Source organism: Actinia tenebrosa, unplaced genomic scaffold, assembly GCF_029948245.1.
Source record: "Actinia tenebrosa isolate PJP-AT-01 unplaced genomic scaffold, QUT_ActTen_1.0 PGA_scaffold7__59_contigs__length_16204524, whole genome shotgun sequence".
Taxonomy (NCBI): Eukaryota; Metazoa; Cnidaria; class Anthozoa; order Actiniaria; family Actiniidae; genus Actinia; species Actinia tenebrosa.
In genome coordinates this window covers 8,035,942-8,051,324 of record NW_028292584.1, presented here as the reverse complement: position 1 = coordinate 8,051,324, position 15,383 = coordinate 8,035,942, and the positions used below count along the sequence as shown (strand labels likewise).

The window sequence follows — 15,383 nt, the reverse complement described above, 5'->3', positions numbered from 1 at the left end:
GGCAAGTAAACTATAGCTTTAGAATCCGTGTCCAATAATACGAAGCTTAATAAGTTTTGAACTTCGATTTAAAGAGATGGTTACAACTGCTATTAATATATTTTTTTACTTTTATCAATCAAATTAACCATGAATCAACAAAATTTGCTATATCTAATGCCATCGCGATGACAACTGCAGGCGGCGATAATGTAAACTTACTAATTTGTACCCACCTATACAAATTTTTAGCTAATTTCCTCGAGCTTGAATATTAAAACTTTTCGATTAAATAATTTAAACAAACGGCAAGGTGTTTATAAAGTATAATTCTATGAGCCTCACACCACCTTGATTTCATGTCTGCATTGTTTATTCAGTTAAATGTGTTTCTCCATATCTTGTCAAGAAAGATACCTTAATGCCAGTGATCTTTATCAATCCACGCGGCTCGTGTTTCACATCTAAATTCAGTTCCATTGCATCCAACAATGTAACCGGGGGAAGGGAAAAGGTCTTTAAAATGTTGAATCATATTTTTTAAATTTAATATAAAAACATGATCAATCCGAGGCTGAGATGTAATACGATCCCAATCCGAGGCTGAGATGTAATACGATCCCAATCGAGGCTGAGATGTAATACGATCCCAATCCGAGGCTGAGATGTAATAGAAGTCCAATCCGAGGCTGAGATGTAATACGAGTCCAATCCGAGGCTGAGAGCAAAATCAGTATCATGAAATGTAGATTCCGATACGAAGGTTAAAAGTAAAATCGAGTTCACTATATGAAGGTTAGAAGTGAATAAATTGAATGTTTGATAAAAATAAATCGTCAGTCTGTTGTTGTCAGTTGAATGTTTTGAACGTGACTTTGTAATACGAGTCCAATCCGAGGCTGAGATCAAAATCCGTAAATTCGTCGAGAATAGGCAGTGTATTCTACTAAGAGCGTAGAATATCATGAATAGAAATCAGAGAAGAAAGTTTAATCGGAATTCGTTTGTGATTTTACCACCGTTAGGGGACAAAGAGGATTTTAGTAGAATGACCTGTTTGACCTCCCCCGGAAATGATTCTGAATCTCAATGAATATCAATCCGACGCTGCCAATCCGACGCTAGCTTCACTTTGGTTTAACTAAATACATTGTAAATTTGGGCTTAGACTATGAAATTTAAAAGAGCAAAATAAGGTTCAATCAGATGGAAACCGTTCGTGCTGGTCACGTGGTTAGTATATGTAAATCAACCACGCTGGTCGAGTATGATATTGAAAATGAATGATCATCTAGCTCCTTAGAACTTCATTCTTTATTAAGAACTAAGTCTTTGTCAGCTTTGTCTCGGGATGTCAAAAGCTCTCTTAAAACTGTTCGACAATATCACCTAGTAACAAGAAACCCAAGGAGTCGAGGAATATTTTTCGAAGCTTCTCATCATCATTTCCGCTAGTCAATCTTTACGCTTTGAAATTGAATTGAAGCCGTAAAAAAGCGATTAAGTCATCTGATTCCAATTGTACCAAATACAATAAAAAGCTTCTAATTGACTGTATTAGTGAGTGTGTTGTTTAATGGCTAACCTGTGTATCCTGGAACCATGTTTGCTGTTAACTTGTTGTCGCCATTCGGTTGTGGTAAATATAACGATCTTGTGGTTGTATCTTCAAGTTTTGTCGTCCTTAGTTTTTTCATTTCGTGTGTGTCTCTAATCACAAATAAAATAAAGTCAGCCTAAAACGGCTTGGAATATTCTCATCCAAGAATTGGTTTTTTTTTTTTTGCATGTAATATTTTAAAGTGTATATCAGGTCTAGAATTTTTTTACGGTTTTGGCATCTCTAGATGATATGAATAAATATTCCAAAAAAAATTTTTCGATTTCGAATTTTTTTCACCTCGAAATCAGCCTTCAAAGTTAGATTTCTGGCGACGCCCAGTCGTGTTGGCCGTGTTTTAGGAGACTGGTAACTAGTGACGTAAATTCGAGAACCGAGAAAAGCGATTGTCAAGGATACGAGTAGACAAAGTATTGTAAACATTGACCCGTTAGTGACTTTCATTCCTTCAAAAAACATAAATTTCAATATATAATTTCACAAGATGGCTACGAACCATTACGGGAGTGATTGCAGCTCTGAAAGCGAGATTTCAAGTATATATTCAGAGGAAGAGGATGGAGAAATAGAGGACGAATGCCATCAACATGCTGAAACACACGAGTCAGATGATAGCTACCCCAGGTCTGAATCTCACGAATTGGTAGGACCATATTCTTCAGAACCACTTGCTGATGCGGACTGGCTCAGTGAATATAACGAAGAAATTTCAAAGATCGAGAAGAGAAATGAAAAGCTTCAAGAAAGATTTGATGGCGTCACGCCGAATAGCGCTTGGTACGTAACTATCAAGATCTAGCTACAAGCTCACTCTTTTTGCAAAATATTTAGTTTCGTTTTGATTTTTTTACTAACTCGCAAATCTAAACGTTTCCTCTTTTAGGTGTAGATGCGGTCATTGCAAGAAAGACTTACTTCAAAAACCTCAAGAGTGTAATTGCTGTCACGAAATAGAGGGTTGTCTCGAGTCACTGAAGTCTTCCGAAGTGCTCGAAGAATTGGAAGTACCTCCCATTTGTGTGACCTTACATCCAGGGTTTGAGCCTGTTTGTTTAAATCGCTGGTCCCTACGTTCATCATGTGCCAAGTACCGCACTATCGACGAATATAAGTATAGACAAACTGGCAGTGAAGAAGAGTGAGTAAATCCTTTTTTTTCTTCTAAGCTTAGTTTTAATTACATGGGCCCAGAACAAGTAAGATAACTATGACTAATGTTTTCTTCCTTATTTTCTTATATCTTTTACTGTTCACGTGCTTTACAAGTCATACCATGCCGTTTTAAAGTATTACTTATTTCCATGATAATGATGTAAATAGCAATTGTAACTGACAGTTGTTTATTTCAAGAATATATTCTTGTTTGTTTGATAAGTTTATATACTAACAAATTATCATTTCATATTTTAGGCTTCTCCGTGCAACAGCTTACAGGGAATTCACCCAATTGGTTCATGGTTATCAAGGAGGAGGATCCAAGAGAATCCCACTGCCTGCTTGTGCATACCACTCGATAAGAAAACAGTTTCCTAGCACCGATTTTTGTGGATACGAAGATAACGAGTGATACATATTATATTATAAACAGAACATTGCATTAGAGTGATTTTACTCGAAGCATGAAAAAAATTGCACTACATAGTAGTAGATATTCACTGTTTTCTTTTGTTTTACTTCGACTCTCCTCACTAATTATACAACTTTGTATCATGGGTCTAATAGAAATGACTCAAATTGCCTTTATGAGGGTTGTTTTGTATTTGTCACTTTGTATTGCACTTACAACTATAATAAAAAATTATAAAATAATTAATTGTAAAAGTATTACAAAATGATACATTTCTACATATTAATATAAGAGTGAAGTCACTAAACCAGTGAAATGGATAGTAGACTAATACACCTTAGCACTGAGACTCTAATGCCATTGTTTTCTTTTGTGTCTATTTGACTATTACACCTTAACAAGTAATTTCTATTTCACGGGTTTAGTAACTTCACTCTAAAAGCAAGAGAGTATTAACTGCTTTTCTGGTTTTTAGGGCAGTCTTTCACATTCTTGTGTCCTTTCATGGGATTCTTGCAATGAGTGCAATGAGGGATTGATTTCTCTATCCTGCCTTCTCCAATCTTCTTTGTTTTCTTAATTTCGGCAGCTTTGGCTTCTTGTTCAAGTACCTGTGATACTGATAAAAGTAATGCACAAATTAGCATGAAGTGAATAGTTGATGACAAAATTGTTAGTTTATATTATACTTCTATTATGTTATGACTGTTAGATTATTCAACATATTAGAAATAAACCTTCATGACTTAGACACAACAGTCTAATTATGAAGAAAGATCTATAGTGAAAGCACTGAATAAGGACTTGGTGATATTTGAACACTGAAACAGAGTGCAGTCAGTATAACCAGTGAAATAGTACAAAATCTAAATAGTAGTAATAATTAGCACAAATTCATTTGTTTTCTTTTGTTTGGTTAGCACTATTCAGTGCTATTCAGCTAAGCAAATTTCACAGGTATGATGATGGCACTCTTCAAACTTAGAAACATCAATGGGAAATAACATCCTACTCGCATGGTGTTGTGGGTGGTACATTGTCTACAACCATACTCTTTCTTTTTTCCTTTTTTTCCAAAGCCACAGTTTTACTTTCTTTTACCAGCATCGTGTTCATTGATGGTGGGGTCATTTCTTTTAATTCTTTCTGTGCCTCTCTTAACATGTCTTCTTTCTGCAATGCTTCGAGAAAAGTGATGTATATCTCTTCCACATACCCTATTGATAAAAGATAAACAATAACATGTATACAAGTATTTTTTGACCATAATTCTTACCATAATCTGGTTTTATTCTCACATCTCTTACAGTAGCCTCCCCATTTTTAAACTTCGGATAAATAAATCTCACTTGGTCTGATCCATCTGGCTTCTTTTTTGTCTCTCTAATGATATTGTAGTTGAAGTGGCTTACAGCAAGTATTTGTCTTGGAAGGAAAGAAAACAAAGAGAATGATTATAACAAATTATTATTCTTATTATTCGAATATCTTAGTTTGATTTCATTTGTTTCTTTATTTTGCATATTGCAATTCAAGTTTTTGCAAGAATGCAAATATTTAGTCATGCATTTATGTCTTATTTCTTGATAGCTTTTATATGAGAATAATACTATGATTATAATATTAGAAAAATCTATATAGTAAACAAACGATAGTGCTACAGTTGGGGCATATAGTCCAATATGTGTGACATTTTTTTATTATCAATCGACGACTTACCTTTCGGCGATTTCTTTGAGAATTGTTGGCTTCAGCTGAACTAGTCGATGGAACTGGGTAAAGTTTTGGGTATGACACAATTCCGGTCTCATCCCTTACTAAGTGTGCCAGCTTTCTGTCGTCTTCTCCGAAAGAGTAACGCTGACTGTAGTCCTCTGGAGAAAAGTGCTCCGAGCATATTGCCGAAGTCGCCGTAGGCGTCCATTTTGCTCGTCTTTTCAACACAAAATCGACCCATCTTTTCCTTCTAGCCTTTGCTATTGGTCGGTCATCATTAAAATAAGGGATCGTATGAAGTTTTATGCCTTTCTTCGTTATATTTGAACACCCTCCAACCACGCACCTACTAGGCATATTTACAATACTTCGAAAGGCCGATCTAAACTGTGTCACCGAATTTACGTCACAGAAAAACTAGTGCCAGTCCATTAGCGTCTCCCAAAACACGGCCAACACGACTGGGCGTCGCCAGAAATCTAACTTTGAAGGCTGATTTCGAGGTGAAAAAAATTCGAAATCGAAAAATTTTTTTTGGAATATTTATTCATATCATCTAGAGATGCCAAAACCGTAAAAAAATTCTAGACCTGATATACACTTTAAGCTATTTCATCTCTAGTGAGTGTATCGATCATTATATGTTATTTTTCCTTATGTTATTGAATTGAAATCGTGTACTTTTTCCTTGAAGTTTTGTTTTTGCAAGTTCAATGGTGTGTTCGACCAAGAAATATCAATCAAATTTGGATAAGATGTATAAGAATTATTATTAGATACAACGAATGAATTTTTCACGCAACGACCTACAATATTAATACATTGAACTAGCTCCGTCTCATTTTATAAATATATAAGCTTGAATCTTTTACAGTAATTTTTACTATACTTACTGTAGTCAGTTTATCTGTAGCAATACCATATGTGTGACCACATTCGTATTTCAGTTGCGGACAGTATCCACGATATCTGGAAAATAAACAAACATAAACTTGATTTTTTATTTTATGGAAATTTTAAGTGCTTTTCATGAAGTACAGAGGGTTTTAGAATAAAAACCGTGAATAACAAACATGAATTTTCCGCCTCTTTTTATTTTAAAATAATCGGTTTGAAAAACAGAATGACTGACTTTTAAATGCTTTTCGTGAAATATGGATAGCTGTAGAATGAAAACACTAATGATAACAAATGCGAATGACTAAAGAAATGAAAAAAACTGACTATGAGACGAAATTTTCTACCAGCTTTTCCTTCTGTCTAGACTAGATTATACCTTTATCTTTACTTCTTGAAAAATTAAATTTTGAACACTAAAATGGCCTTTAGATCTCAGTAGATACGGTAAATTATCCTTGAGTTAGTCCCTTGAAAAACGCGGCACCTCGTGTTTGCTGGCTTGATAGATACTAATTAAAAGAAGCGAAAATACTAACTTCATGGAGTGATTATTCTAAATAAAAACATAAGTTTTGTATCATCTTACCCAGGAAGATTACTAGCTACATGAGGGTTCGTTAGCTCCGTAAAACCCATGTTGAATTTCGCTCTTTCGTTTCGACCACCTTGCCGTGTAAGCTATAGTTTTCAACTAGTTACTTCACCAACAGTGTCGTTGTCAAGGTACACAATGTGTCGTTGAGAGGCACTTTTGTCTAACAGAGCCGATCGAATTTGATCTTTTTTTTCATCAGCTTGGGTAAACATTTATTGCTAAGTTTAGACAATAAACTTATTCGTAACGACCAATGACAGTCCACATGTGTGAATAACTTTAAGCCAACAATAATGACAACCTAGGATTACCTTGTATTCTCTATATGCAAATACCTTGTCCCATGGGCTTTCGGGTAAACCTGTACGCTGTTTTGTACGCTTGTACACGAGTTTAATAGAACATTACAACACCTCGTCCTTCTCTACTCTTCACTCTTTGACATTTTAACTGTTAATATTGAAAGCAAGATGAATATCTCTTCAAACAATAAAACACTCAAAAACACAAGTGTGTTCCTTTCGGTTTTACTTTTAAGCCCTTTTAATGTCAGTTAAAGTCATTTCGGCCTGAATATTTGGATCAATGTGTCTATCTGGGATATCGTATACGATCTCATGACATCGTACACGATCTCATATCCAACACGTTTCATCTGATCGTACACGATCAGTTTCGTTGTGTGTAAATAATCGTACACGATTCAGCTTTGATATCGTACACGATCAGTTTCATTGCGTGTAAATAATCGTACACGATTCAGCTTTGATATCGTACACGATCAGTTTCATTGCGTGTAAATAATCGTACACGATTCAGCTTTGATATCGTACACGATCAGTTTCGTTGGTTACATTTACAATCGTACACGATATAGTTTTGGATTTCGTACACGTTTCGGGATAAATAAATTTAGGGCTCCCAAACGCGCATGACTATGGATATAACATCACTGGTGACGTAATGATAATGATCATTCATCCATAAATACCGGACATAGATGGGAAAAAGCGATAAATATTGGATAATACATGGAAAAGGAAAAGGGACTAAAGGGATAAAACATAGATGGGACTAAAGGAATAAAACATAGATGGGACTAGAGGGATAAAACATAGATGGGACTAGAAGGATGAAACATAGATGGGACTAAAGGGTTAAAAACTAGATGGCCAAAGGGGATGAAACATAGATGGGACTAAAGGATGAAACATAGACGGACTAAAGGGATGAAACATAGACGGACTAAAGGGATGAACATAGACGGGACTAAAGGGATAAAAACATAGATGGGACTAAAGGGATAAAACATAGATGGGACTAAAGGAATAAAACAACATAGACGGGACTAGAGGGATAAACACTAGGTGGGACTAAAGGGAAATTTAATAAAACATAGAGGCTAAGGGATAAAAACATAGAGGGACTCCTGGGAATATTAAAACATGATGGGACTAGAGGGATGAACATAGATGGGACTAAAGGGATAATAAAAAAAAACGGGATAGAATAAAAACATCAGACGGGACTAAAGGAATAAAACACTAACGGGATGGTGAAACATAGACTCTTGGGATAAGAGGGAAAAAACATAGAACGGGATAGAGGGATGAAACCAAAACATAAAACATAGATAGAGGGATGACTATAGAGGGATAAATAAAACATAGATGATTAAAACAACAAACATAGAGCGGATGATGGGGACGTAAAGGATAAAACATAGACATAGATGGGACTAGAGGGTAAAGGGAAACATAGATATAATTAAACATAATGGGACTAAAGGGATAAAACAACATAGACGGGATAGAGGGAAACTAGAGGGATGAAAACATAGACTAGAGAGATGAAACTGGGACTAAAGGGGGATATGAAAACATAGAGATGGGACTAAAGGGATAAAACATAGACGGGACTAAGGGATGAAACATAGATGGGACTAGAGGGATATGAAACATAGATGGGACTAGAGGGATGAAAACATAGAACGGACGAGAGGGATGTGGAATATAAGATGGGACTAAGAGGATGAACATAGATGGGACTAAAGGGAGAAAAACATAGACGGGACTAGAGGGATGAAAACATAGACGGGACTAAGGGATGAACATAGATGGGCTAAAGGGAATAAACATTAGATGGGACTAGAGGGATGAAAAGATCTAGAGGGATGAAACAAGATGGGACTAAAGGGAAATAAAATATGGGCCTTAAGGGATGAAACACATGAGACGGGACTAAAAGAAAGGGAAAACATAGATGGGACTAGAGGGATTAAACGGCGATGAAACATAAATGGGACTCCTAGAGGGATAAAAATAGACGGGACTAGAGAGGGAAACATAGACTGGGATAGAGGATAAAACATAACGGGATAGAGAGAGAAACAATAGATGGGACTAACTGATATAAAAATCGAATAAAGGGACCAAAACATAGACGGGACTAAGAGGTAATGAAACATCTATGGGACTAAAGGGATCACTCATAGACGGGACTATAGGGATAAAACATAGATGGGACTAAAGGGATGAAACAAAAATGGGACTAAAGGGTATGAAACATAGATGGGACTAAAGGGATGAAACATAGACTAAAGGAAAACATAGATGGGACTAAAGGGATAAAACATAGAGGTCCTTGTGTTTGACTAGAGGGAAAACATAGATGGGACCTAAAGGGATGAAACATAGATGGGACTAAAGGGATAAAACATAGATGGGACAAAGATGGGACTAGAGGAAAAACATAGATTAAAAACAAATGACGGGATAGTAATATTAGGAGATAAAAATAGGGGACTAAAGGGATGAAACTAGAACTAAAGGGAAAAACATAGATGGGACTAAAGGGATGAAACATAGAATAGAGGAATTAATAAATGAAACATAGATGAGACAACACATAGAGGGAATGACATGAACTGGGGACATAGATAGAGTAGACTTACTAGGGAATTGAAACATATGGGACTAGAGGGATGAAAACATAATACTAAGGGATGAAACATAGATGGGACTAAAGGGATGAAACATAGATGGGACTAAAGGGATGAAAACATAGATGGGGACTAAAGGGGATAATAAAAACATAGGGGGACGGGATGAAAAAATAGGGGACCCTATAAATGAAACATTAGATGGGACTAAAGGGAAGAAAACATAGATGGGACTCTAAAGGGATGAAACATAGATGGGAACTAGAGGGATTGAAACATAGATGGGGACCTCTAAATTGGGGATGAAACATAGACGGGAACTTAAAGGGATAAAAACATAGATGGGGACTCCTAAAGGGATAAAAACATAGATGGACTAAAGGGCTTAAAAAACAACATAGACGGGACTAAAAGGAAACATAGACGGGACTAAAGGGAATGAAAACATAGATGGGACTAGAGGGATGAAACATAGATGGGACTAAAGGGATGAAACATAGATGGGACTAAAGGGATGAAACATAGATGGGGATAGAGGTATGAAACATAAATGGGACTAAAGGAATAAACATAGATGGGAATAAAGGAATAAAAACATATGGGACTAAAGGGATAAAACATAGATGGGAACTAAAGGGATAAAAACATAGATGGACTACTAAAGGGACTAAATAAAAAACATAGACGGGACTTATAAGGGATAAAATAAAACATAGATGGGACCATAGAGGGACTAAAACATAGATGGGACTAAAGGGAAATAAAAACATAGACGGGACTACTAGATGGAGGAATATAAAAAACATAGACGGGACTAGAGGGATTGATAAAAAAACATAGATGGGACTAGAGGGATGAAACATAGATGGGACTAAAGGGATAAACATAGAGGGACCTCAAGGGTAAAAACAACATAGACGGGAGTAGGATTGAGACATAAAAATAGATGGGACTAAAGAGGAATATAAAACATAGATGGGACTAAAAAGGGATAAACATCAAATAAAACATAGAGGGACTAGTAGGGATGAAAAACATAGACGGGACTAAGGGATAAAACATAGATGGGACTAGAGGGATAGACTAAAATCACATAGACGGGACTAGAGGGATAAAACAAATGGGCACTAGAGGGAAAACATGACGGGACTAAAGGGAAAAAAACATAGATGGGATAAAGGAATATAAAACATAGATGGGACTAAAGGATGAAACATAGACGGGACTAGAGGGGATATTAAAACATAGATGCGGACTAAAGGAATGAAAATAGACGGGACTAGAGGGATAAAACATAGAGGGATAAATGGGAGAAACATAGACGGGACTAAAGGGATAAAACATAGATGGGACGGGGATGAAACATAGAGGGATGATAAAACATAGATGGGACTAAAGGGAAAATAAAACATAGATGGGACTAAGAGGGATGAAAACATAGATGGGACTAAAGGGATATAAACATAGATGGGACTAAGGGATAAAACATAGATGGGACTAAAGGGGAATAAAACATAGATGGGACTAGAGGGATGAAACTATGGGACACAACATAGACGGGACTAGAGGGATAAAACATAGATGGGACTAAAGGGATGAAACATAGGGACTAAAGGGATGAAAACATAGATGGGACTAAAGGGAATATGAAACATAGAGGGGGAGGGGGGATGAAAAACATAGATGGGACTACTAGAGGGATGAAAACATAGGACGGGACTAGAGGGATGATAAAAGGGGACTAAAGGGATATGAAACATAGATGGGACTAAAGGGATGAAACATTATAGATGGGACTAAAGGGATGAAACATAGATGGGACTAAAGGGATTAAAACATAGAGGGACTAGAGGGGAAAAAACATAGATGGGACTAGAGGGAATAAAACATAGACGGGACTTGAAACATAAGATGGGACTAAGAGGGATGAAACATAGACGGGACTAAAGGGATGAAACATAGATGGGAACTAAAGGGATGAAAACATAGATGGGACGGGACTAAAGGGATAAAAATAGACGGGGACTAGAGGGATAAAACAAACATAGATGGGGACTAAATGATAAAATAAACACATAGGACGGGACTAGAGGGATAAAAATAAAACATAGAGAGATGGGACTAGAGGGATAAAGGAAACATAGATGGGACTAGAAGGACTAGATATTTGAAACATAGAGACGGGACTAAGGGATGAAACATAGATGGGACTAACTAAAATTAAAAAACATAGATGGGACTAAGGGATAAAACATAGATGGGACTAAAGGGATATAAAACATATAAAGGGATAAACGGGGACTAGAGTATAAAACATAGATGGGACTCTAAAGGGAATATAAAACATAGATGGGACTAAAGGGATGACAACAGAGATGGGACTAAGAGGGATAAAAACATAGAGGGACTAAGGGATAAAAAAACATAGATGGGGACTAGAGGGATTGAAACATAGATGGGACTAAAGGGATAAAACATAGACGGGACTAGAGGGATGAAACATAAGACGGGACTAGCGGGTGAAAACATAATGGGACTAAGAGGGAATAAAACATAGATGGGGACGGGATAAAACATCTATGGGACTAAGGGATTAAAACATAGACGGGACTAAAGGGAATAAACATAGATGGGACTAAAGGGATAAAACATAGACGGGACTAGAGGGATAAAACATCGATGGGACTAGAGGGATAAAACATAGATGGGACTTAGGGATAAAAAACATAGATGGACTAAAGGGATAAAACATAGACGGGACTAGAGGGATAAAAATAGATGGGGAACTAATAAGGGAAAACATAGAGGACATATAAAAATAGAACTAGGGACTATGGGGGGGGATGAAACGGGACTAGAGGGGATAACATAGATGGGACTAAGGGATAGATGGGACTAAGAGGGATGAAACATAGACGGGACTAGAGGGAATAAAAACTAGACGGACTAGAGAGGATGGATGGGACTAGAGGGAAACATAGAGGGACTAAGGGATAAAACATAGATGGGGACTAAAGGGATAAAACATAGACGGGAAACATAGATGGGACTAAAGGGATTTGGACTAGGGATAAAACATAGACGGGACTAAAGGGGAAACATAGATGGGACTAGGGGATGAAACATAGACGGGACTAAGAGGGATGAAACATAGCGGGACTAGAGGGATAAAACATAGATGGGGACTAGAGGGATGGAAAACATAGAGGGACTAAAGGGATGAAACATAGATGGGACTAAAGGGATATAAAACATAGACGGGGACTAGAGGGATAAAAAAATGGATAGATGGGACTAAAGGATAAAGGGATGAAACATAGATGGGAACTAAAGGGGATAAAAATAAAACATAGGGGACTAAGGAATAAAAACATAGAATAGACGGGACTAGAGGGATGAAACATAGATGGGACTAAAGGGATGAAAACATAGATGGGACTAAAGGATGGGACTAAAGGGAAAACATAGATGGGACTTAAAGGGATAAAACATAGATGGGACTAAAGGGATGAAACATAGATGGGACTAAAGGGATAAAAACATAGATGGACTAAAGGGATAAAACATAGATGGGACTAAAGGGATAAAACATAGACGGGACTAGAGGGATAAAACATAGATGGGACTAGAGGGATGAAACATAAAGGGACTAGAGGGAAAACATAGATGGGACTAGAGGGATGAAACATAGATGGGACTAAAGGGATGAAACATAGATGGGACTAGAGGGATGAAAACATAGATGGGACTAAAGGGATAAATAAAACATAGATGGGACTAGAGGGATAAAACATAGATGGGACTAAAGGGATATAAAAACCTAGATGGGACTAGAGGGATGAAACATAGATGGGACTAGGCGGATGAAACATAGATGGGATAGAGGAATATAAAACATAGATGGGACTAAGTATGAAACATAGATTGGGACTAGAGGGATAAAACATAGTGGGACTAAAGGGAATGAAACCTAGTGGGACCTAAAGGGTAAAAAAATTCTGGGGTTTAGAGGGATGAAACAGAGATGGGACTAGAGGGATGAACATAGATGGGACTAGAGGGATATAAAACATCGATGGGATAATGGGATGGGAAAATAGGTGTGACTAAGGGATGAAACATAGATGGGACTATAGGATAAAATCATCTATGGACTAAAGGGATAAAACATCTGTGGGACTAAAGGTAAAACATAGATGGGAGTTACAAGGGATTAAAACATAGATTTGGGACTAAAGGAATTAAAAACACAAAGGGCACTAAAGGGATTAAAACATCTATGGGGACTAAGGAATCAAAAATCTGTGGGACAGAGGGATGAAACAATAGATGGGGATAGAGGGATTAAAAACATAGATGGGATAAAGGGTTAAACATAGATGGGACTAAAGGGAATAAAACATAGAATGGGGACTAAAGGGATTAAAAGAAAAAACATAGATGGACATCATATAGGAAGACTAAAGGGAAATAAAACATAGAGGGACTAAAGGGATAAAACATAGATGGGACTAGAGGGACGAAAAAAACATAGAAAAGGGACTAAAGGGATTGAAACATAGATGGGACTAAAGGAATAAAACATAGACGGACTAAGAGGGATAAAACATAGAGGGACTAAGGGATTAAAACATAGATAAAGGGATAAAACTAAAGGGATGCAAAAACATAGACTATGGGACTAAAGGGAGAAACATAGATGGGACTAAAGGGATAAAACATAGATGGGACTAGAGGGATAAAAACATAGATGGGACTAAAGGAATAAAACATAGACGGGACTAGAGGGAATAAAACATAGATGGGACTAGAGGGATGGAAACATAGACGGGACTAAAGGAATAAAACATACATGGGACTAAAAGAATAAAACATAGATGGGACTAAAGGATTAAAACATCTATGGGACTAAAGGGATGAAACATAGATGGGACTAGAGGGATGAAACATCTATGGGACTAAAGGGATGTAACATAGATGGGACTAGAGGGATGAAACATCTATGGGACTAAAGGGATGAAACATAGACGGGACTAAAGGGTTAAAACTTCTATGGCACTAGAGGGATGAAACATCTATGGGACTAAAGGGATGAAACATAGATGGGACTAAAGGGATAAATACCGGATGAGACATAGCTTATTGAAGAAAGTTACCATAAAGAGTTTTATTGTGCCAATTGCTAATCCTTTCAAGTTGATTTAATTCACCATATACTGTTCATACCTTTACGAACATAGCTTATATTTATTTTTATTCTTCGCACTCGGAAACCCAATGCATTTTTGTATGTTATCCAATCAGACAAATTCGAATGTCGCACTAAATACACATAAACTTCTCACAGGTTTCTTGTCGTTTTTGACTTCATATCTCGTCAAACATATCTCCTTATACATACTTGGTAAGCTGTTCTGCTAGGAAGTGCTGTTCTGCTAGTAAGACCCCAATTCCCTTTACATGATCGCATTATGATTATTATGCCTGTCTCGTTAGTTATAGAGGTTTGCTTTTTAGTTCTTATTAAAGTTAATAAACAAATAAATGAACAAAACATTCAAACACACAAAAGAACGAACAAACGAACAAACGGGACGACTGAACAAACGAACAAAAGAACGACTGAAGAGTACTAGTTCTGAATAATACTAGTATTATCCCCTAGCAAGTTATGCAAAGCAATTGACGAACACAAGTTGACCGCTGCGCTACTACTAGATCTGAGCAAGACTTTTGACAGCATACAACATGAGATTTTTAATACATGGAGTCCCACAACGCTCTATATTAGGGCCGCCGTTATGTAACGTCTATATGAACGGCCAATCTCCAACGAGGATATAGACAGGACATGTTAGTAAACATTTGAATGACTTAATATCCGTTGCATCGTTGTGTTGTGCCAATCCACTCCTAATCAACCCTACCAAGATCAAGTTATGATCATTACAACTGTTAAAACGTACCGCTCTACCTTATCGACAATCATTTTTTTATTCTTTCAATTATAATTAGCAAAACATTTATTTTTATTGTCTTCAACGTTTTGTTGTGCTTTCTTATT

The 15,383-nt window shown here is 36.7% G+C and overlaps 3 protein-coding genes across 4 annotated transcripts; 1 reads left to right on the top strand and 2 right to left on the bottom strand.

Moving 5' to 3' along the window:
- Positions 1-1,566: 1,566 nt before the first annotated feature.
- On the bottom strand, positions 1,567-6,582 carry LOC148905466 (ciliary microtubule inner protein 2B-like). The gene is made up of 3 exons (XM_089039873.1): positions 6,370-6,582; positions 5,777-5,852; positions 1,567-1,689 (listed from the first exon to the last, which is right to left on the bottom strand). The coding sequence occupies exons 1-3, from the start codon at positions 6,417-6,419 to the stop codon at positions 1,648-1,650; spliced, it is 168 nt and encodes a 55-aa protein (XP_088895999.1). The 5' UTR covers positions 6,420-6,582; the 3' UTR covers positions 1,567-1,647.
- On the top strand, positions 1,785-3,409 carry LOC148905468 (uncharacterized). Its single transcript, XM_089040350.1, has 3 exons — positions 1,785-2,377; positions 2,484-2,738; positions 3,011-3,409. The coding sequence occupies exons 1-3, from the start codon at positions 2,085-2,087 to the stop codon at positions 3,165-3,167; spliced, it is 705 nt and encodes a 234-aa protein (XP_088896476.1). The 5' UTR covers positions 1,785-2,084; the 3' UTR covers positions 3,168-3,409.
- LOC148905467 (uncharacterized) lies at positions 2,924-5,493 on the bottom strand. 2 transcript variants are annotated; one of them, XM_089040352.1, is made up of 3 exons: positions 4,887-5,493; positions 4,444-4,592; positions 2,924-3,786 (listed from the first exon to the last, which is right to left on the bottom strand). In XM_089040352.1, exons 1-3 carry the CDS (start codon positions 4,976-4,978, stop codon positions 3,620-3,622), a joined length of 408 nt encoding a protein of 135 aa, XP_088896478.1. In that variant the 5' UTR covers positions 4,979-5,493; the 3' UTR covers positions 2,924-3,619. The 2 variants fall into 2 exon arrangements, with proteins under 2 accessions (XP_088896478.1, XP_088896477.1); XM_089040351.1 differs by lacking the exon at positions 2,924-3,786 and adding an exon at positions 3,815-4,384 and having other exon boundaries at positions 4,887-5,491.
- Positions 6,583-15,383: the final 8,801 nt, after the last annotated feature.